This window comes from Aethalodelphis obliquidens, unplaced genomic scaffold, assembly GCF_003676395.1.
Source record: "Aethalodelphis obliquidens isolate GAN/ISIS:26980383/991018 unplaced genomic scaffold, ASM367639v1 scaffold43, whole genome shotgun sequence".
NCBI classification, from domain to species: Eukaryota; Metazoa; Chordata; class Mammalia; order Artiodactyla; family Delphinidae; genus Aethalodelphis; species Aethalodelphis obliquidens.
Genome location: NW_020837987.1, coordinates 11,776,668 through 11,799,870, shown reverse-complemented (window position 1 = coordinate 11,799,870; position 23,203 = coordinate 11,776,668). Strand labels below are relative to the sequence as shown.

At 52.7% G+C, this 23,203-nt stretch overlaps 1 protein-coding gene across 7 annotated transcripts; it reads right to left on the bottom strand.

Annotated features, from left to right (window-relative positions):
• Nucleotides 1–30: 30 nt before the first annotated feature.
• MEIOSIN (meiosis initiator) lies at nucleotides 31–22,578 on the bottom strand. 7 transcript variants are annotated; one of them, XM_027079909.1, is made up of 15 exons: nucleotides 22,309–22,570; nucleotides 20,617–20,687; nucleotides 15,073–15,163; nucleotides 9,425–9,536; nucleotides 7,849–7,983; nucleotides 6,721–6,966; nucleotides 5,928–5,963; nucleotides 5,638–5,746; nucleotides 4,706–4,803; nucleotides 4,066–4,221; nucleotides 3,608–3,681; nucleotides 2,466–2,630; nucleotides 2,154–2,389; nucleotides 1,266–1,355; nucleotides 31–674 (listed from the first exon to the last, which is right to left on the bottom strand). In XM_027079909.1, the coding sequence occupies exons 2-15, from the start codon at nucleotides 20,685–20,687 to the stop codon at nucleotides 458–460; spliced, it is 1,836 nt and encodes a 611-aa protein (XP_026935710.1). In that variant the 5' UTR covers nucleotides 22,309–22,570; the 3' UTR covers nucleotides 31–457. The 7 variants fall into 7 exon arrangements, with proteins under 7 accessions (XP_026935710.1, XP_026935711.1, XP_026935707.1 ...); XM_027079906.1 differs by having other exon boundaries at nucleotides 458–879; nucleotides 9,425–9,533; nucleotides 22,309–22,578; XM_027079905.1 differs by having other exon boundaries at nucleotides 458–879; nucleotides 22,419–22,576.
• Between the last annotated feature and the right edge of the window lie 625 nt (nucleotides 22,579–23,203).

Genomic DNA, 23,203 nt, shown 5'->3' with positions numbered 1-23,203 from the left:
AGCTGAGAAAGCAGGAGACCAGGGGCCCGGCCCTGTCTCTTGCTGGTAACAGTTTCCACTTTATTTAGTTAAAAACAATAAATAATCTATAAATAGAACTATAAATAGAACAGGGCCGGAGGCATAGAGTGAGGTACAACTGGGTGAAAGCATTTGATTCTGGGCTGGGTAAAGGACAGGCAGAGGGCAACTGCACCTCCTTGCATTTCATTGTTGGGGGTGGTGGGGGCGGGAGGGGGGGCCTTCCTCCCCACCTGCGGCTCCTCTGATAGGCCAGGCCAGGCTTGAAAGGGGCTGTGAGACGCCTGCTACCCCGGGCGGGAGAAGTTCTGGCTGCCCCGTATCAAGGCAAATGCACAAAGCACCGGGGTCAATAAATAGCCGCCTCCCAACTTGGGGGTGCCTGACTGAGGGGCTCTGCACTAGCGGCGGTGATGCCCAGGACGAGACAACCTCTTCACCACCGGCGCCTCGTTTCAGACCACGGCTGCAGGAGCTGCGAGGCAGTGGCGGAGGGGGTGAGGCTGCCCTCACGCGCGGTATAGCGGCGGCGGGCCTTCTCAGCCAGCAGCTGGTAGAAGGGCTTGGGGGTCTCCCAGTCCTCGTCCTCGCTGCTGGAGCTGACCTTCTTCACGATCCGGTTGTGCCGGCGACTGAACCTGCGCGCTTTGGTGCTGGGAGAGAGGTGGCAGGATGGACAGGATTCCTCGGTCGCCTCCCGACCATCTCTGTCCCACCCCCAGTGCTCTGGCCCCAGCAGTGACCAGGGCCTGGGCTGAGGGGGCGTCCAGGGCTTTATTTGGCCCCAGCGGGGGAGCCACTGGCTCCCGTGAGGACGATCTGCACACGTGCACGTGTGTTTCCGGGGCCAGTTGCAAGCTGGTCAGGTGGAGAGGAGAGGGTTTCAGGAGGGAGGGGGCATCAAGAGGAGAAGAGAAGGAGACCAAGCGACAGGGAAGTTAAGACCCAGCTTTCTGCTCTGAGAAACTCCCTGTGGCAGAGAGGGCAAAGGAAATTTAGGGCAGTGGGGTCCAAATCCAGAATTAAGCTGTTTGCCCTTCGAAGTTACAGCCAGGGGTAGAGTGCCGCTCTGCTTCTGTCACCCCAACTCTTTCATAAGAGCTTGTGACACCCAAATCTCCTGCCCGAGGAAACTCCCAACCTGTTTCCAACATCACAGAGCTCAAGGCTCTGAACATCAGAGCAGGATGAGAAGCAGGGGCCTCGCCTCTGCCACCCACACCTTCTGGGCAGGGGCTGCTCACCAATATGGTCTCCGCTCCTGCAGGGTCATCATCCGCCAGAGGTGGGCCAGCTCCTTGGTGGCAGTCGTGGATGCGGTCCCAGGGCAGGCTCTGGGGCAGGAGGGAGGAGGAGGTGAGGAGAGGCCTGTAGCCTCGCCTGGCTTGGGCGAAGGCCAACGGTGTGACCACACAAGGGTCCCTGGCCCTCTCAGAGCCACAGCTTTCCAAAGCTGAGAACTCGGATCTTTCCGTGTTGCCCTGAAAGATGCCTCCTTTCGCGCACCCTGAAGGCAGCTGGACTAAATGGTGGTTGGAAAGGGGCCACCCCGTGTCCTGGGACCTGTATCCGCCGCTCCAATACCAGCACCACCTCTTCTCCACGGAGGCTGCAGACTGGCAAGATCGGTTCAGGGCTAGGTGCCTGATAGATCATGTCAAGTCGGCCCCAAGAACTTTTGCTTGAAATCTTAGAAACGAGGAGCTCTCCTCCCACAGGGCTGCTGGGGCGGGAGACAGGACACGAGCCTGGAGCTCCTGCGGCAGAGCCTGCCCCAGCCCAGCCCAGCGTGATGGAGCACAAAGCCAACCCAGAGTGCGGAGTGGAGGGGGACGAGGAGCCCGGGCAGCGTCCCTTGAGCCCAAGGACCAACCACGTCTGAAGGTGGCTCCTCTTTTTTCAGGTTAATTTAATTATATTAATTAATTCAAGCCAGTTAGTTTCCTATTTTTCCTAAGTCTGAGCTGAGTTTCCCTGCTTGCAGTGCACGGGCCCTGACCAGTGCCACGGGGCCGGGGGAGGCCGGGAGAGCGTGGCTGAGGAATGTGTCGGCAGCAGTGGGTGGCCTGCTCTGCCGGTGGATGGACAGTGAGGTAGGGCCCCAATCGGGGCTGAAGAGGACGCCCTCCCACCTGATGTACTGCTTCCGGTTCATCCTGCAGAACATGATGAAGCCGTTGACACACTTCTTCTTCATCTGGGTGGGGCAGGGGGTTTGCTTGCTCTCATTGGGCTTCACAAGGCCCCTGCCCGCCCTGCCCTTCCTCCCGGCTGCGGGCAGGGCTGAGGCCCGCTGGGTGGGGGTCCACGTATAACTCTCATCCTCATCGCTGGAGGACTGCAGGCCCTCGAGGTCGGCCTGAACATCCTGGGTGGGAGACAGAGAGGTGAGGGCAGGCAGGAGACGCGGACTGACCAGGCGGATGGCTTTCTGTCTCCCTCACCTCCTGCTGCCTCCACACCGAGTCTGTGTCCGTGTCCTCCGAGCTGGGGCTGCACAGCTCCTTGCTGTTCTCACACAGCGACAGGTAGCAGTGGTCCAGCGAGACCAAGGACTGGCACCGGCTGAGGGAGTCGGGAAGGTCTTCGGGGGCCTCAGGGGGTGTGTCCTGGGGGGTGAAGGAGAAAGATGGGAGGAGACGGAGGGGGACAGTGCTGTCCCTTCATGGCCCCCACTCACTGCTTTCCTAGGAGGTCACACGAGCATCATCACAAACAGCTCAGGCTCAAAACAGCCTCCAGATGCCTCCTCAGAAATTCAAGCTAAGTTTCCCCAGTTCCCACAGGGGGTTGGAGAGGAGGTGGATGGGGGTCTTCTGCCTCCTATTCTGGGGCACTCTCTCTCAATCCCATCAGTTTACCACCTTGCAAAGCAGCTGTGATGCCCCGGGCAAGTCTTAACTCCTCTGAGCCTCAGTTTCATGCACAGATGGTGTCACTACACATCCTCTGCAAGGCCGAGAGGCACTTGGTGCAGTGGCTGCACTTCCAAGAGCTCTGCTAAAGGTGTCTATTTTTGTTTCTACAGCAGATTCAGCTATTCATTGAGGCAGGGGGCCACCTTCCCACACACTGGAGGGGGCCACACACTGGGGACCGGAGCTGGGGCTGCCCCTCTGGCAGTCAGACGTTGAACTGCTGGAGCAGACGGTGCTACAGAAATCAGCCCGGGGGCCTGGGAAGGAGGCTCTTTCCAACTGAGGATCCTGGGGGTCACTGGCTGTTTTCAATTTCCTCATCTGTTAAATGGGTTCACAAGAGAGCCTGACTCATAGAGCAGTCATAAAATTATGTGGGGTCTTTTCTGGGCACCTGGCAGCTTTCAGCTTTTATCCTTTGTGTCTGGTTCATTCTAAGGGCCCAGCACAGAGCAGGGCGCCTGGTGGCCAGCAGGGAGTGTTCAAAGGATGGGCAGGCAGGTGAGGGCACAGATGGTGGGTGAGTCTCTGGAAGGATGAGGAGAAGCATGATGGATGGACAGGTGAGTGGGGGAGGAGCTGAAAGGTCGAGGGGACGGATGAGTGGATCAAGCAGGTGGAGAGAAGGATGGACGTGTGTGCGGACAGATGCATGGGCAGACACCTACCTTCTTCTGTAGTCCCTCAAGCGTGCAGGCAGAAGGCGAAGACGCAGGATCTAAGAATACTTCTTCAAAGAGAGCTGTCGGGGGCGGGGAGGGAGGCCAGAGGGGTGGCTGGGGCGGGAATGCCTCTCTCAGGGCCCCGTGCCTGTCCCGCCGCCCCTGCTAGCCGGAGTGCCCTTCTCTGGCTTTGGCTTTGGGATCTTCTGCCCCAAGTCCAAATCCGGCTCACAGGCCAGCTCCCGTGGGGAACCACCAACCTGGGCAGAGTGAGTGGGTCCCTATTCCAGGCTCCTGGAGCCTTCCATGCGCCACGCTGGCCTGGGGCTGCTCCCCACCAGACTGTGGGCTCCTTGAGGGCTGGGATGGGATTCATCCCTGGTTATCCAGCACTGCCAGCACAGGGCTGCACACTTGGTGGGTGTCACTGCAGGTGTTTTTTCTGAATGAACCACGGTGCTCACCTTGGGTCAGGTGCTTGGCGCCATCCTCCAGGATCTGTTCTGGCTGCAGTTTCGCCGGGGAGCTGAAGAGGGAGGGGCTGAGCCCCAGGATCTGGCTCCGGTGGCCTGTCGCATTCCAGTCGTCAATCTGGGGAGGCCCCAAGGCGAGTGGGCTCCCTGAAAAGGAAATATCAGGCTCGAGGGTGTGTCAGAGGTTGCCCTCTTCCCCAGCACAGCAGCTGGCTTTGAGCAGATGGTGCCAGACACTGGGGAAAGGTGACTGTCAGTTCCTTGTGGTGAGTGCTTGGAAGAGGAAATTAAGAGGCACGGTGCCTGGCGTCTTGTTAGGAATGGCCAGGAAAAAAATCAGTATCATGATGTGCCAGATTCAATAGACTGACTTTAGCTATCTGGAGCTCTGTGTTAAGAAAGCTTCTGAGGCAGTGTCTGGGATCAACAGAAAGAGTAATGATTGATCAGCAACGTCTTCCATGGCAACTGATGGCTCAGGGACAGTGGGCAGGCTGTGTGTTGCCATCCCTGTGCTTAGCGGACATCCATCCCTTTCCCGCTCTCCTCCCTTCCACAGACATCCTCAGAAGGAAGGTACCAAGAAGACCCCACTCCAGGGTACAAGGAGGACAGACAGAGCTTCAGTCACCATGGGCACTGCCCTTTGGGGTCCAGGCAGGAAGCCAAGGGTCAGCATCTGGGGACTCCTTGTCCACCTCCTCGCTGTAATCGCACACCAGCTTCTGCCTGCAAGAGGAGGAATTGAAGAGGCAGACCTGGAGCCCCGGGCTGGAAACACCGTGGGCCCTGGGGCGAGCCCCTTCCCCTTTGGGTGTCTCAGTGTCACCCACTGTGGACTAAGACAGGGATCTCTCCGTGCCGGCCGCTGGGGGGTGCCCGCCCTCAAGGAGCTTCAGGGCTTATAAGGAGAGGCCAGCTGTAATCAGAGCTGACTACACGGGGGCAGAGCTGTGATGGGGCTTTGAGGAAGACACAGACGGTGGGCAGGGCAGGAGGGAGGACCGAGCTGAGCTAAGCTTAAAGGATGGGTAGTTTTCCAGGTGGACGAAGGGATCAAGCTTCCAGGAAGAGGGAACAAAGGGTGAGAAGCCCAGAGGGGACACGGGTCTGGCTCCCGCAGGGAGTGGCGAATATTTGGTGGTGTTAAGGGTAAGGTTTGCAGTTGAGGAGCAGGAAAGGGGGCTGGCAAGGTGAGCTGGGACCAGAGAGGGTCTCAAATGCTAATTAAGATATCTGGGCTCTACCCAACAGGAGGGAATAGCTTAAAGCCAAAAACTGACATGATCAAGGTCTTGTGTGTTAGAAAAGCCATGCAGGTGACTACTGGGGACAGGGTAGAGGGCGGGACGGGAGGCAGGGAGAGGATGTGGCCCTGGTCAACACGTAGGAAGCAAGGCTTTCCCTCGAGCTCATGATGCCTGACGCAAAGCTAGGCCCTCAGAGGTGCTCACTCCACAGATACCAGTCGAGGGTGGTGATTGACCCCATTTCTCACCAAGCCTTAGCCAATCCCACCAAACGCCTCAGCTTCTTCCACTCACATCCCTGGGCTTCCCTTACCTGGGACGGGGCTGGGTCCTGTTGAGAAAATGGATCCTCTCAACCCGTTGCTGGGCCTCGAAGGCAGGGTAAGGCCCCGCATCCTGGGCACTGTTTTTGCAACAGCAGCCTACGGGGGGGGGGGGGGGCAAGTCAGGATGGTCACTCCTGTGTCTGGCCCAAATCCTGGGACTCACAGAGGCAGGGACGGAGAGGTGCTGGGGTATGCCACAGCCTATCGCTCCCCCCATCCCAGCCAAAACCTCAGGCTCTGGGGCCTCTGTGTGAGGTTTGGGGGCTCCCTGAATCACCTGCAGGTTTCTGGAATCCCACGTCCCTATCAGAAGCTGTAAGGAAGATAAAATCCTTAAGCAGAATGATGATGATGAAGATGATGAGAGCAAACAAGTATATAGTGCTCACCAAGGCAGCACGGTTTTAATCTTAAGTTTTACATACTACTCGGTAGCCCTTTACCAAAGGGTACGGTTTTTATAATACCCATTTACAGTTAAATAAACGGAGGCATTGAGATATCAAGTAACTGGCCCAAGGTCACAAGATTAGCTCAAGATCTGGGACACCCTCCTTCTCCAGGTGGGTCAGGCGCCTCCTTGGGGCTCCCACAGCCTCCTGGGCGACCCCAGGAAGTGAGAGCGTGGGATTTCTTCACTGGACTGTCACCAGCACCGCTCACGTGGCCTGGCCCAGAGGAGATGCTCTGGGAGGAAAGGCTGAAGGAACAGACAGAGGAATAGGATGACCTGAGGCCTCGCCTTCCAGTCGCGCCCGTATCTCCTGGGGGTGTCACACCTTTGCAAGCTGGCAAAGGGATGGGGACTCACAAGAGCGTTTGGCTGCTTCAAGTGAAGGAAGGCTCACGAGGCGGCCCTGCTCTTGCCTCCAGTTCTGTGACCCTGACCCCTGCTTACACCCCCAACAGAGCCTGAAGGGAAAAGGAAACTTGGAAAGAGGCTGCGACACAGCGTCTCTCTTGTCCATTGTAGAATCCCTGGCGACTAGGACTGTGCCTGGGACGTCGAGGGTGCCTGACAAGTGGTATATAAACGAGTGGTTAAGTTAGTGGAGAGGAAAGACACCAACTGGAGATGTCACAGTGGACGCTGTTCTCAGCCATATGCAGCAGCGTCAGCCAGGATCTTCCTCCCTTTCTGTCACCTTGAGATGGGGATGACACAGCCTTGGGGTGACTGCAGGAGTCGAGGCATCTTGGAGGGGTGATGGTCGCCACCATGTTTCCTCCTCTCTGGTCTGGGGATGGGGTCACCTGCTTCTTAGGCTGGTCCAGGGCCAGACAGCGACGAGGGTTCTGGGCCCGGGTCTGGCGTTCTGGGAGAGCAGAGAGATGGCGTCAGACAGGGCTGGGGGCCTGACTGTCACCGGAGAGTGGCTGAGGTGGGGGTCTTTGCTCTGGGCCCAATAACCTGCTTCAAAGCTTTGTCTGGCCTGGTCACTCAGTCCTTCCCGGAGAGGCCCAGATCCTCAGTTAAAGACCACCTAGTCGGACACCCCCTTCCCCTGCCCACACGTTAGAATCACCTTGCGAGCTCTGAAAATACTGATGCCCAGGTTCCACCCAGATCACTGAAGCCCGACTTTCTGGGTGTGAGGCACAGGTAATGGGCATTTTAAAAAGCACCGCAGTGATTCAGATGTGCAGTCAGAGCTGGAAATCATTGATTAGGTCCAACTCCCTTTTTAAGGACGTGGAAACGGAGGCTCGAAAAGGGGAAGGGACAGGTAGTGTTAGTAGCAAGGCTGAGGTGGGACCTGGGACACTTGCCTCCCGCACTGGGGTCCTTCTGTCACCCCACACTCCCTGCTGCCCTGGCCTGGGGATGGATGACTGGGCAGAGGGATGATAAATGCTGACAGCAGCTTCCATTCCTGGGCACTGGCCATGTGCCCCATCACTTAAGCACTGCTTGAGCGGCGTGCGCCTGGCTCCTAATCTGAGGGCCACCCTGTGGCAGGCCCTCCAATTTCCAGACCAGGAAGCTGAGGCTCACAGGAGAAGAGTGACCCACCCCCAGGCCTCAGAGCTAGGAAGAGGAGGCACCACAGCTGAACCCAGGCACATTTGAATCCAGAGCCTTGTCAAGGGCTCAGGATTGCCGACTGGGCCTCCCGGGAGTGGGGACGGTCCTGGAGAAGGAGCCCCGCTCCCATCTGACCCCTGCACCCTCTTCTGTCCCCACTGACGGCTTGTACCTGATGCTTGGGCTGGCTTCTTCTTCCGAGGTTTCTGGCAGCCTCCCCAAAGATGGGACTCATGAGAGTGTGGGGTGCTGGACGGGGTGGAGTGTCTCCACTTTGCTGGGCCTGTGGCCTGCTTCCAACCCAGCCCTGCGCAGGACGGAGAATGAGGCAGGTCAGATGCCCTCACCCTTATCCATCCTGAATGCTGCCTCTGGACAGCACTTCATGATGGACAGGGAGCAGGGAGGCTGCCACGGTCCCCAGACTGACTTTACAAATGGGGAAACTGAGGTCCCGGGAGGAGATGGGACCTGGCTGAGGTTGCGCAGCCAGGCGGCAGAAGTACAGGCGAGAACTCCGTTGTCCTCAGGGCCATTCCGGGCCTCGGCTGAGAGGAAAGACAGACCCAGCACTTCCCAGGTGCTTCCCCGTCTTCCGCCTCCCAAATCAGTTCTTCCTCCAGCCTCCTCAAGATGGTAGGGGCTCCAGCACCCACCCTGGGTGGCCCGACGCCTCTCAACTCTTCCTCATTAATGTCTCCCAAGGACTTCCCTGGCGGTCCAGTGGTTAAGACTCTGCACTCCCAAGGCTGGAGGTATGGGTTCGACCCCTGGTCGGGGAACTAAGATCCCGCATGCTGTGCGGCATGGCCAAAAAAAAATACTCCCAAATTTACCTACTTCTGTCTACACCCTCAGCTACGGTGCTACATTGGCCTCATCACTCCCATCCAGATCACCCCTAAAAGTATCTTCACTCATCTCCCCCACTCCAGCTTCTTACTTAATAGCAAGTCCCCACGCTAGATGTCAGGCACCTCTTCCTCAAAGTAACTCTGATCATGGCTTTCCTCTGGTTTAAAGGCCTTCAGTCATTCTCATCTTCTTCATCTCCCTCCTCCGCCAGGCGCTTGAGGCCCTTCAGAATCTCGTCCCTGCCTCATCTTCTACCCCTCTTGCCCGTGTATTCCTCCCACCAGTAACCACAGCAGCCGGCACACACGGCATGGGATGACTGGCTTGTTCCAGGCGCCGTGTTACAGCACTCTTTACATGTATTAACTCATTCAATCCTCACAACAAACACAGAAAGGGGGTATGGGTCCATTTTGCAGATGAGGAAACTGAGGCACAGAGCAGTGTAGGTCACCCGCAGGTTTCTGGAATCCCATGTCCCTATCAGAAGCTGATAGGACTGTGCCTGAGTTGGGACCTGGCTCAGGAGTCTGCGCACATCATCTGGGTGCTACACGACCCCTCCAGTCATACCCAACTGCTTGCCTGTCCCCGGATGTCCCACAGGTGTCTTCTCGTGCCTTCAGACTCTTGTTCACCTTGTTTTTTCTGCCTGGCATGGTTCCCCCTTCCCTGTCCTCAAAGGCCCAGCTCCGAGGCCCCTCCCACCACAGTCTTCCCAGACACCCTCCTCTGGGGTCACAGCACTTTGGACATCCCTCTGACTTGTCCCGTGAGACAGGCTGTGAGATCCAGGAAGGACTGGACCAGTCTAAGTCACTCAGCGTCCCTGACAGCCAGGACAATGCTTGGCACGTAGCAGGTGCTGGGAAACGTCGGCTGAACTTACTTACCCCCCAGTCCACCGTTCCCATCGGTGGTGTGGAATTCGAGCAACGCCTTGGCCGCATCGATTTTTCTCTGGAGGTAGTGAATGTAGTACAGGACGTGCAGCAGAATCTCCTTCTGCCCCCAAAAGAAAGACAGGGTTGAGCGGGGGCCTGAGATGATGTGAGGCTGCTGGGGACCGGGGACCCTGCCCCAACAATCCCCCCATTGGCAGAGAGGTTCCTATTCTGCTCTTTAGTCCTCACTGTGGCCCAGTAAGCCAGCGGTTACAGCTAAGGAAACGGAGGCCCAGAGCGTTAAAGGGACTTGCTGGGTTACGGAGAGGAAGTGGCAGAGCTGGGATCTGAACCCAGGCCTGCTCGCCTGCTGGTCCAGTATTGGGGACACACACTGCTCAGCTTCCCACCCCTGGCCCTTGGCACACGCAAAGCCCTCCTCTTCTCCCCACAGACTCCCTCCCTGGCTTCTCCTCCTTTGAGCCTCAGCACAGTGTTCTCCCCTTCTGGAAGCTTTCCTGCCCTCCTGACCCCTCACCCAGGCTGGGTCAGATGTCCCTCCTCTGCATTCTTGTAAAACCCTGGGCCTGTTTCCACCAAGGCACTTGCCACAGTGTTTTATAATTGTCTGTTTATGTATCATTCTCTCCCATTGACCTTGAACTAGCTGAGGGTAGAGACTGTAGCTAATTGATTTCTGGATCCCAAGCACACAGAATCGAGAGGTGACTTAGTCAGTTATCACTGAAGGAACGCCTCTTCCCCACAGCATCAGCGGGCATCCCCCAACCGGCCACCAGATACCGGCTGGGCCGGTATTGGAGACACTAAGCTAAAAAAGATACTACCCACTAAGAGCCATGTGGAGGGGTGAACTAGACATACTTTTGTTTGCCTTCATGGAACTTACAATCCAGGGAGGGCAGTGGACCTTAATAAACTCATAATTCATAAAAAATGATCAAGTGTGTGATAAGCATTATGAATAAAAGAGCATAACAGGTGACTCTGAAATTAGACTTGGGTGTCTAGAAAGGCCTCTCTGAAGTGGCAGCATTTAAACTGAAGACTGAAAGGAGTTAGCCTGGTGAAGGAAGAACACCCATAAATATTTTTTGGATTGAACTGGATCCCCAGAATAACAACAAAACCGTTAGCAGGAATCTTCCAACCCCAAATCAGGAAACATGGTCTGGGGGGGTGGGGGATACATCGGGAGACTGGGACTGACATATACACACTACTATATATAAAGTAGATAACTAATAAGGACCAACTGTAGAGCACAGGGGACTCTACTCAACGCTCTGTAATGGCCTTTATGGGAAAAGAATCTAAAAGAGTGGATCTATGTATATGTATAACTGATTCACTGTGCTGTACAGCAGAAACTAACGCAACATTGTAAATCAACTGTACTCCAATAAAAATTAATTTTAAAAAAGGATGGTCTCATGAGGTGACTTATGTGAAATCGTTCCATAAAATATAATACAGTCACTGAACTTATTTAACCTGATCCAGGGAAGGAAGCTATAATCTAACTAAGGAATAACGTGACACAGCCAAGAGATTATTGGTTTGCGGCCTGGCTCCAACCTGCCACTTACTGGCTGTGCACTGGGAGCGGGTCATTTTACTTCTCTGGGCCTCGGTTTTCTCATCTGTGCAATGGTAACGAGGATATTCATTCAGCCTCAGAGGATTATCATTAGGACGAAATAAATTAGTGTGTGTGAAATCGCCCAGCACAGAGCCTGATAAATCAGTTGTCCAATAAATGCTTAGTTGATATCTGGATGAGAAAGAACACCTTCATCGGCTTCTCAAGGGATTAAATAGAAACCTTTGGGGGCTTCCCTGGTGGCGCAGTGGTTGAGAATCCGCCTGCCAATGCAGGGGACACGGGTTCGAGCCCTGGTCCGGGAAGATCCCAAGTGCCACGGAGCAGCTAAGCCCGTGTGTCACAACTACTGAGCCTGTGCTCTAGCGCCCGCGACCCACAACTACAGAGCCCGTGACCCACAACTCCTGAGCCCACGACCCACACTACTGAGCCCGCGTGCTGCAACTACTGAAGCCCACGTGCCTAGAGCCCGTGCTCCACAATGAGAGAAGCCACCACAATGAGAAGCCCGCGCACCGCAACGAAGAGTAGCCCTGCTCTCCCCAAGTAGAGAAAGCCTGTGCACAGCAACGAAGACCCAATGCAGCCAAGAATAAATAAATAAAATAAATTTACTAAAAAAAAAAAAAAAGACCTTTTCTATCTTTGTATAAATAGACCATGAGTTTTTCAAAAGCAAATCCTGTCTTTTTAGCTTAGTATCTCCAACACCAGGCTTGGCACATGGTGGGCATTCACTAAGCTAATTCTCTGTAAACTGTAAAGCAATATAAAGTGTCACTTATTATTACTAGCACAAAGATTTTATGCAGAAGGCAACTGGGCATCAACTCAGATTTCAGGACAGAAAGAAAGCTTGGTAATTGAAACTTTGGGAAGGTTAGCTCAGGGGCTACACCAGAGGTTCAAATCCCAGAGACTTCCTGAAGGTAAGATCGATGCAAACTATAACTGTCTCAACAGAGGGAAATTCATTCATTCATTCATTCAGCAAACATCTATCGAGCATCGAGTGACAGAGTGGTGGAGGGTGTGGGCCTTTGGAATGAGACACGTCTGACTCACTCTGCCATTAGCCAGCTGTGCCTCTCTGGACAATATGACCCCTCTGTGCTCCTGTTTCCTCGAACCAAAAAATGAGCATACTCATACTCATCTCACAAGCCTTGCGGGGAGGATTAAATGAGAAAATGTAGGGATTTCCCTGGCAGTCCGGGGGTTAAGACTCCAGCGCTTCCACTGCAGGGGGCGCGGGTTCCATCTCTGGTTGGGGAACTGAGATCCTGCATGCCTCATGCCATGGCCAATAAATAAATAAAGTAGCCATCTCAAAAAAAAAAAAAGAGAGAGAGAGAAAATGTATCTAAGAAGCTTGGCATCCACTGTCTGACACATAGAACTCCCAGTCAATGGGGAGCAACTGTTATTTTTATCTGCCCTGGGGTGCTGGGGACAGAGATTCATCTATTATGGTTTTTGCCTTTGCAGAACCCTTCATCTAAAGGGAGTCAGAGAGGGACTTCCCTGGTGGCACAGTGGTTAAGAATCCACCTGTCAATGGAGGGGACACAGGTTCGAGCCCTGGCCCAGGAAGACCCCACATGCCGCGGAGCAACTAAGCCCGCAAGCCACAACTACTAAGCCCGCACGCCACAACTACTGAAGCTCACGTGCCTAAAGCCCATGCTCCGCAACAAGAGAAGCCACTGCAATGAGAAGCCCGCGCACTGCAACGAAGAGTAGCCCCCGTTCGCTGCAACTAGAGAAAGCCCACGTGCAGCAACAAAGACCCAATGCAGCCAAAAATAAAATAAGATAAAGGGAATCAGAGAAATGGAAACAATCACAGTAATGTGCAGAGGGCTGTGATGGTCAGAGGGATGGGAAGCCACGGACCACATGGGGCAGGGGCACTTAATCAGCCAGGATGGTGAGGAAAGATACCACGGACCTAAGCTGAAGCCTAAATCTCAAACACGGGCAAAACAACGCATAATAGCTCCCACGGTTTATTCAGCAGTGGACTGAGCACGTCACACAGCCCTTGGACGAGCTGTGATGATGCATGTCAGGCAGGCTGGGGACTGAGTGGGACACTGGTTGTACATGGAGCCGGGGGCCCAGGAATGAATTTAAGGGAGGATGAAGATGGGGAAGAAGTGGGATTATTAAGACAGCAGAGAATCAATGGTAAAGAAAGTGGGCTGAGGCCTGGGGAGGATTCCACGAAGAGATGTGGTCATCTAGTCAGTGATGAAATGCTGCCTGTGCCCTGACTCAACTGTCATTCCTCCAGGGCAGAGGCTGTGTCCCAATCATCTCTGCCTTGCCCGACAAGAACTTATAGTGCCTACGCACACCAGATACTCAAATGTTGGAGGACAGAGGGCAAAATCCCCCAGATATTTTTTGAGCACTGTGGTGCTCTGCATAATGCCTCCCCCAAAGGCATCCACGTCCTAGTCCCCGGGACCTGTGAATATGTTGCTATGTGTGACAAAGGGGACTTTGCAGATGTGATGAAGTTAAGGATCTTGAGATGGGGAGGTTATTCTGGATTGTCTGAGTGGGCCCAGTGTAATCACACGCGTCCTTATGAGCAGGAGGTTGGAGGGTCAAAGGCAGAGAAGGCGAATGACGACAAAAGCAGAGGTAGAGGAGAGACTAGAAGATGCTACGCTGCTGGCTTGGAAGGGGCTGTGAGCCAAGGACCATAGGCGGCCTCTAGAAGTTGGCAGAGGGAGAGGAAATGGATGCTCCGCTGGACCCTCCTGCTGACACCGTGACTTTAGTCCAGCGGGACTGATTTAGGATTTCTGACCTCAGCACTCTGAGAGAACAAAGTTGTGTTGTTTTAAGCCACTAAGTTTGTGGTAATCTATTAGAGCAGCCACAGGAAACTGATACAAGCACCTACAGTTGAGAGGGATTTAGGAGAGACAAGCAGCGTGATCTGGTGATGGATGGGCTGTGGCTGGCAGGGAGAAGGATAGGGTTAGGGTCGGGCAAATCTCTCCCAAACACCCGCTGCCCTGAACCTCTCTGAAGGCAAGTATAACATTCTAGGTTGGATCAGTTATTGTGCGTTCAAATCTTCCTCTTTTTTTTCTTTCTGGCCGTGCCACACAGCTTGCAGGGTCCCAGTTCCCTGAACCAGGGATCGAACCCGGGCCCCAGCAGTGGAAGCACCAAGTCCTAACCACTGGACCACCTGGGAAGTCCCTAAATCTTTATCTTCTTGACCAGATTCTAAGTTCTCAGAGGAGGAGGGCTGGGTTTCAAATTTCTTTGCTTCCCCTTGTTGCCGGCAGAACAGCTTCTGACATCTGACAATCTTTCCATAAATGGCTGATGAATGAATGAATGAGGGACTGAATGAGAGAAACTATAGCAAGAAAACATCACACCAAACCTTCCAGATCTCTGAGTCTCATATTAAGTTGTTCGTCCTGGGAGCAAGTGTTAGCTCAGCACTATAAACATTTATCGAGTGGCCACTGGGGAGGCACCGAGAAGCTTTATCCCTACCTCATGGAGACGATCCCCACAAAGTCACAAAAGAAGGCACCCGGAAAGGGAACCGACATTTATTCAGGCCCTGTCATGGCTATCATGTCACTTTGGTCTCACAATATCGCTGAGTAGGAGGAGTTATTTTTTTCTTGTTTTATAGCTGGGAAACCTGAGGCTTGAGAGGCTGATAACCTGAGCGAGCTGCCCAGAGTTCTGCAGGTGTGGGGCTGGAGGGCTCAAATGCAGGCTGCGTGACCCCCAGAGGGATGACCTTGACCTGGCACCTTGCCTATTTTTCCCCTCCCAATTCCCCCTGCCTCCTTTGCAGGAAAGAATCCCCCAGGCTTCTAGTCATGGGATCACAGACTCCCAGAAATTCCCAGTCAGGACCATTGCCATGTCAGTGCTGTCACTGGGTGGGTCTGTCTAGGTTTCCTAGGACAAGGGAGGTCAACCCGATCACTGATATGTTCAGATCTGCCTCCCAAATCCACCTCATCTCCTTCAGCCCCCTTACCTTGGTGAACTTCTTGGTACTGGTCCTCAGGGCCACAGGTAGCAGCAATGCCAGCTCTTGCAGTTTGTTGGTGTGGTTTTTACTCGCCCTCCTGTTTTGGGGCAAGAGCTGGTGTGGGTTAGGACATCCGAAATGGAATTTGGCATCTGACCCCCCAGACCGCTTGTCTCAGTGTTCCCCAGCTCAGAGAAGCTCCCTGCCCCAGGCACCCAAGACAGAAGCCTGGGCATTGTCTGCACTGCTCACTCTCCCCCATCCCCTGGTCCAATCAGTCACCAAATCTTGCCCATTCCTCCTCCAATCCCTTCTCTCCGTCCCCTCGCTCCTGCCCTAGTCCATGTGCTGACATAGTTCTCCCAGCCTTCCATCTGGCTTCCTCCAAGCCACACTCTCTACAAGAGTCACGGTGATCTTTCTGAAACACAAACCTGCCTATGGTTTTCTCATCTGTGCAAAAGGAATGAGGATATTCTTTCAGAGGCAGAGGGCTACCAATAGGACTGAATACATTAGTTACTTAATAAGCACTTCAAACCTCTCAATGCCATCCCATTATGAAGGATCAAGTTTAAACCCTTACTTAACATGGCTTATAATGCCCCCCATGGCCTGGCCCGCCTGACCCTTCTGGTCTCATCTCTTACTTCCTTTCGTTCTCTCCCGTCAATGGACCCCAACTCCACAGGACAGGTGAGGTATCTCTGCTCAGGTCCCCCTGCCCCTGTGCTCATGCATTTCTCTGGTCCCTGCAGTTGGGGGAGAGCTGAGTAGGGGGCACCGCTGTATCTCCAGCACCTAGAACAGGGTCTGGCACACTGCGGGAAGTCATCGCCTATTTGCTAAATGATTGAATAAATAAGGGCATGAAAGAAGTTGACTCCTGAGCAGATGCAGAACTTCCAGGATCTAATCCCTGAACCCATAATTCATAATATAATCCATGTACGCACACCTGTACCCCTCTCTCCTGACGGATGGAGACACAAAGACGTTGGAGTCTCTCTCCCAAATTACACACCGCTGCCACTACTCCTGCTACTTCTTTGGGAAGGCCCAAACACCTCGTCTCCACCAAACCTTATCTCACCTTCCTTCAGGGCCTGATTCAACTGCCACCCGAGGAAGCCTCCCCCGACCTCCCTTGTTTTTCTCCCGGACTCTGAATGTCCACAACACTTTGTGTCACCTGCAGCACTGCCCAGCCCAAAACACTTCCTTGATTACAGATGTATCTTTGGTTCCTACTCAGACCCACGAACTGGCACCCCCTCTTTGCCAGGCCCTGTGCTGGACACTGTGGAAAGGGAGAGGAATCACTGTCCTGCCCTCGAGGACATGGGGGAGCAGTGTGGGAGACACTTATCTCCCTAACCCAACTCTGAAGTCCTGAAAGAATCGTTCTCGCTCATTCATTCAGCAATTACTTAGTAAGCCCCTACTATGTGCCAGGAAGTGTGATCGGTGACAGGGACAGAAGACTATAAAACAACTACAGCCCCTTCTAGAGCCTACAATGCAGTCGGGGATAAAGTCATTCATCAAATTGTCACACAAATAAACATAAAATGGCAACTAGGACCAGAACCAGCTGTATAATTTGCTGGGGGTGGGGGCATTGCAAATGAAACTGTGGGTCCCCTTGTTCAGAAATTAAGAATTCTGGGAATTCCCTGGTGGTCCAGTGGTTAGGACGCCGCACTTTCACTGCTGAGGACCCGGCTTCAGTCCCTGGACCGGGAACTAAAATCCCGCAAGCCACACGGCCTGGCCAAAAAAAAAAGTGAAGAATTTCAAGATGGTGAGAGCAGAGCATTACACCAAGCATTGGGCTCTTCTAAGCTCAGGGCTCTGTGACTGCATGAATCACATGTCCCTCCTGGGGACAAAGGAGAGGTGCTGCTCGGTGTTATGGAAACTTGTGATAGGTGGTTTTGATCTAACCTATGAGGTTTTTCCAGAGGAAGGAAACCTGGCCAGAAGCTGCTCTGAAGGATGAGTGGAGCTGCATCAGTGGAGGGGGAGAGGGAATGTTTCAGACAGAGGGAGCATGGAGAAGTCAGAGGAAATAAAGCTGAAGTGTCTGGAGCACAGAAAGCAAGGAGTCCTGTGGGGTGAGATGAGGCTGGAGGACGAGGTAGGGGCCAGATGACGCAGGGTCTTATGGGTCTTACAGGCTCACAGTATGAAGTTATGCCTTTATCTGAAGCCCAACGGGAAGCATTAACGTGTTTTCTGCAGGGGATGGCATTTCTAGTGCACCCTCCCAGAACCACCACGAGTACAGGAGACTATACGTATTAGTCAGCTGAATGAAGGAATGAAAGAAAAGCAAAACCACCAATTGGTCTCTAGTTCTTTCCTGATAGAAACCATAATTTCGAGGGGCAAGAGTGGGTGCTGGGTTTCTATCCGTGGAGAAACACTGGGTAGGCTGACCTCTAACGTCTTGCCTGGCCCTGATATTTATTTTCTGCATGCAACTTTCCTGCTGTTCTAGAGGACTCCCTAGAAACTCCAAAGAGAAACAGCACAGAAAGCCAGGAAGAAAAAGTATCCAGGTCTATTTAAGTTCAAGGTGCTATTTGACCATGTCTGAGAAAAAGGGTTTCATATCAACTAGTCCCTGGGTGTTTCCTCTGGGTTTTGCAAAGCACTGAGCGAGCCTTCTGCACAAACACAGGAGTTCCAGGAAAAAAAAAAAAAAATTGGAGGGAGAAAAAGGGTGACTAGGAAATGCAAAATCTTGGCCGCTCTTGGGCAGCGGTCCTGAAGAGGTGTGACCTGGGGCTCTGCTCACAGGGGCCTCAGGGAACTGGGCACTCGCTCTCAAGGCTGCTCCTTTCCTGGCTGGATGGTTTTGGTTTCAGCCAAATTCTTTCCTCAGAGTCTGTTTAATTTTCACCCACTAATCCCAGCTCTGCCCTCTGATTCTGTGGGGAACAGGCCAGCTCCGGCCACATGGGTCTTTTTCTGCTTCTTTCAACTGCCAAGTTTATTTCTGCCTTAGGGCCTTTACCATTGCCTCCACCTGGAATGTTCTTTTGCCCCGATTTTTACACGGCTGATTTCTTGCCATTCCGCGCTTAGCTTAAATGTAATCTCCCTAGAGGCCTTTCCTGACTACCTGATCTAAATAAGCACATTCTTGGTCACATCCCCATAACCTTTATCAGCATCTGAAATCTTTCTTTCTTTCTTCCTTCCCTTCCTTCTTTCCTTCCTCCCTCCCTCCCTCCCTTCCTTCCTTCCTCTCCTTCTCTCTCTCTCTCTTTCTTTCTTATAAATATAAACATAAGGAGAGGGATTTTTGTCTCTTTTTTTTTTTTTTTTTTTTTGCAGTACGCAGGCCTCCCACCGCCGTGGCCTCTCCCGCCGCGGAGCACAGGCTCCGGATGCTCAGGCTCAGCAGCCATGGCTCACGGGCCCAGCCGCTCCACGGCACAAACCCGCGTCCCCCGCATCGGCAGATGGACTCCCAACCACTGAGCCACCAGGGAAGCCCTGTCTCTTTTATTTATTGTTATATCCCGGACTGACTTATCCATCAGGTAGCGTAAGCACAGTGCCTAGGGCTGGTGCTACTTTTAGGGGCTTTGAGAATGTTTTAATTTCTTTTAAAACCAGAAGAGAAATAAATGAATATAATTCAACTTGGATTATATTCATATTTATACCAGTGCTGTCATAAACTATAATTTTTAATGTGTTTTTAAAAATATTTTATTTATTTATTTGGTTGCTCTGGGTCTTTGGCGGCACGTGGTCTCCTTAGTTGCGGCTTGCCAGCTCCTTAGTTGTGGCATGCAAACTCTTAGTTGCGGCCTGTGGGATCTAGTTCCCTGACCAGGGATTGAACCCAGGTCCACTGCATTGGGAGCACAGAGCCTTAACCACTGCACCACCAGGGAAGTCCCTTAATGTGTTTTTCATGCAGGAGCTGGAAGAAGCCTTAATCAAGAGCCAGTTCAAATTTCTCACATTAGCTATGGGAAAACCAAGGCCCAGACCCTAATTTGCTTTAACATGTGCAGGAACTTAAGAGTAAGAGCTGTCCCAAAGTGGGACAAAGCGGGGGGCAGTCCCAAGAAGCAGCATAATAGTTGGTTACAAGCTTCAGCTTTTGAAGCAAACAGATCTGGTTGAAATCCCAGCTCTGCCACTTGCTGTGTGACTTTGGGCAAGTGCTTTCATCACTCTGAGCCTGTTTATAATTCATTTACAAAATGGAGGTGGCTGGAAAGTGTGATCTTGTCCAGAAGGTGTTTAGCACATAGGGAGCGCTCACGAAATGTTAGTTCAAGACAGAAGGTAGACAGTCATTTGTTAGAAAGATTTAGGGATAAGGGATGTTGGAGAATGGGGTGGGGGTATTGTACTGGACGACTACTGTTGATAAAACTGTTGTTTTTGGTTGACCGACATCCAATTCCTCCCTTTTCTGGTAATAGTTTCCTTTGGGGAATGATCCCTCCCCACTCTCAGTCCATATGGTTCAGAGAAGCTGACCCCAACCTCCCCTTCCACTAAGGAGCACTGAAGCAAGGTCTAGCCAAGAAGTCAAGTGATTGATTCAGGACTGCGGTTGTAACCTAGGCTTGACCAATCAGAGTCAACGGATCTTGGAAAGAGACTCTCTGCTAGGCTTGTCAAGTTGGCAGGATATGGACCTGGAGCGGCTGGGAACCATCTTGCCCTCACAAATGGAGAGCCAACACAGACAAGAGCAGAGCAAAGAGAGGCAGATTCCTGGCCATATCATTTAACTCCTCAACTAGAACCAGCCAAGCCTGATGCCCTGGAATTTTTTGTTTAAAGGATCCAATAAATCCCCTTTTACGCATAAGCCAGTTTTAGCTAGGTTTCTGTTAATTGCAACTAAGAGTCTTTATTAATACAAAGACCCCACATCTAGAAAGGGGGGACAGAGAATGCATTGTTGGTGACCTCTGGAATTCCAGGAGGAAAAGGCAAGCGAGAGAGGCATTCTTCATTTTCTTCATTTGCCCCTTCTGAGCACAGTACCTAAGTAGAGAACCTGAACAAAGCAGACACTTATTTTTGGAGTTAATAAATGAAGACATAGGTGGGCGGGAAGTCACTGGGGAAGACAGTGGGGAATAAGATGAACTCTGGCTCTCTTCTTTATCCAGACTTTGGAGGAAGGGAGAAATCTGATCCAACCCTCAATCTGCTAGGAAAATCCCCTCTGTACGATTCCTGACACTTGGTAGGTGATTGATGGCAAAATGAATATGTGAATTAAAGAAAGGAAGGAAGGGCATTTAAGAAAATCAGGATGTCAAAACCTGCAAGGGCTTAGAGATGATCTTTGCCAACTACCTCAGAGTTCTCTCATCTTGAAATGGCGGTAATATTCGCACCTACTTCCTCGTGGAGTTGTTGTAAGGATTAAAGGATTTTATACAAACAAAAGCCTTAGCAAAAAGTCTGGCAAACTAGTAAACGCTCAGTAAACACTACCGTTACTATTATTCAACCAGAGTGGCTGGAGCTGTGAGGGAGGTGGGCCGGGGGAACACTTACCTGTTCCTGGGACCCAGGAAGTTGGTCCTGGGCTGTTCAGGGAAACACAAGTGCTTGCTGGAATTCCACATCTGCAAAGAGGGGAAAAGAAAGGATTATTAGTGACCTCTGGGATTCCAGGAGGAATGCACAGCTTGACGGGCAGCCTCATTTCCCCCATCATACTCCTTTGAGCACTCAGAGATCCCAAAATAAGTCCCCAGTCCCCATAAACACAGGTCAAGAGACCAAATTAAAATGCCCAAACTCTGAACTGAAGTCCATGAATCTCAAATTGCAAATTGGGGCCCGTAAATCACGATCCAGACCTAAAACTAAAAGGAGCAGATTCCCAAACTTTGACTTCAGAACTTCAGTCTTAACAGTGAAATGTCAGACCCTGCAATGGGAACCACATCTGAAAACTGTGGCTTGAGATCTCTACACTGTGATATTAAGATACTAAAACTATGTCTTTAAACTCCCAAAGTGAGGACCTAGAACATAAAAAGGAGGCCTTCCCAAACCTAAACGCCCTAAATTCGAATACTGAGATGATCTAGACCCCCAAACTGTTAATTTCCGATCTCCAAATATGAACCCAATCCTAGTATTAAGAACACAGACCAGGGCTTCCCTGGTGGCTCAGTGGTTAAGAATCCGCCTGCCAGTGCAGGGGACATGGGTTCAAGCCCTGGTCTGGGAAGATCCCACATGCCCTGGAGCAACTAAGCCCGTGTGCCACGACTACTGAAGTCCGCACGCCTAGAGCCCGTGCTCTGCAACAAGAGAAGCCACTACAATGAGAAGCCCACGCACCGCAACGGAGAGTAGCCCCCGCTCCCCGCAACTAGAGAAAGCCCACGTGCAGCAACGAAGACCCAACGCAGCCAAAAATAAAAATAAATTAATTAAAAAAAGAAAACAACACAGACCACAAACTTTAATATTGAGAACCCAAACCCTAAAGTAAGAAATCCAATCTCCCCAAAGCAAACCTCAGTCCCCCAAATTGACCTCAGATCCTAAAACCAAGACCTCTAGATCCCCAAACTGTCACTTCAGACCCTCAAATTGTGACCCTCAACCCTAAACTGAGATCTCACCCGTGAGTTCCACTCTGAAACCCAAACTCTAAAATTGAAGCCTCATACTCAATGTGGGGGACTGCAGGCCCCAACAATTCTCAAAGCTCCAAACTGTGACCCCAGACCCTAAATCTCATACCTCATACTCTACACTGAGATTCTAGACCCTAAATCTACACTGAAGCTTCAATCCTCCCAAATTAGACCCCGCACCCCCAAAATGCTATTCTAGACTTCCAGATCCCCAGACTAGGATCTCTGATTCCAACAGGAAAGCTTCCAGCCACAAAACCCAAGACCTTCAGATTTCCAAAACGAGTTCTCTCCAGACACAAATCCCGAGACCCCAGATCCTAACTTGTGACCCCCCCAAATCCCCAACACTATTCAGAGACTTCGTATCTCAGACTTGAGCGTGGATCCCCAAACCTAGGCCCAGCCTCAAACCCAAACTCCGGCTCTGCTGCTCGGGTCCTGCCTCCCCCAGGGCCCGGGCGCCCAAGGCACAACCGCCCTCCCGTCTGCCTGAAACTCCCAGAGGGAGGCCACGACCACGAAGTGGACCCCAGGCTCCCCTCTGGCCGGCTAGCCACCCGACCCGCTCCCCTTGGCCTCCAGCACCCGCCTCAGGACGTGCACAATGGCGCCCTTCTGGTTTTGCGCCAGCCCCACACTTGGGAGCCTGATCAGACAGCGTCTCGTGCTGGCCCCGGTAGGCTGGTTGCGTGCGCGAACCTCAGGCCGGCCTCAGCCACCACGTTCCAAGCGTGAGGCGGACGCGAATCCCCTTTGGCGCGAGGCTCCTGCGCGAGGCCTGAGGAGGAGAGCAAGAGCGAACTCCTGAGGCGAGGCCACGCCCTCAGCAGTTCCTGCCAAGACGTGCTGGGTGCGAGACTGGCAGGCTTCAAGTGGCCGTGCGCACGCGCGCCTGGGGAAGGCCCTGTCTTCCACCACAGAGCTAGCCTGGCCTCGCGCCTCCTGACACAGTCTTTTCCGGTGCGCGCCAAAGTGCCGACCAATCAGCGCTCGCTCAGCTGCCCGCCTTTTCGGCAGGTGCCGCCCCTCAGGCCACGCCCCCAGACCTCTTCTGAGGTCCTGAGCCAGTGGAGCCTAATGAGGAGGCGGGGTCTCCCTAAGTGCCAATTCTCCGGAAGCAAAGGAGATGTGACCAGTCTCCCTTCCCAACCTCTGGTGTCCCGTTGCCAACTTTTCTCTTTAGCGCATGTCTAATGAGGGCCTATGCCAAGCGCTATGCTACAAGTTGGGAATTTAGCCAAAGTCTTCCCAGTGCAGTTGGGAAGGCTCACAGACCGTGAGAATCTAGTGAGGCACAGGCTGCATTAAAGAGAGATAAATTGAGAAAAGATTCAGAGGAGGGCCATTGGAATCGAGCCTTAATAGCAGCTCCCCTCATGAAGTTATGTTCCTTAATATAGCAAACTTTCCATTTTAGAAAGTTCACTCTCATGGCCCGTGAGGAGGATGGACAGGAAAATATAGCTTAAGGGGAGACGATCTAG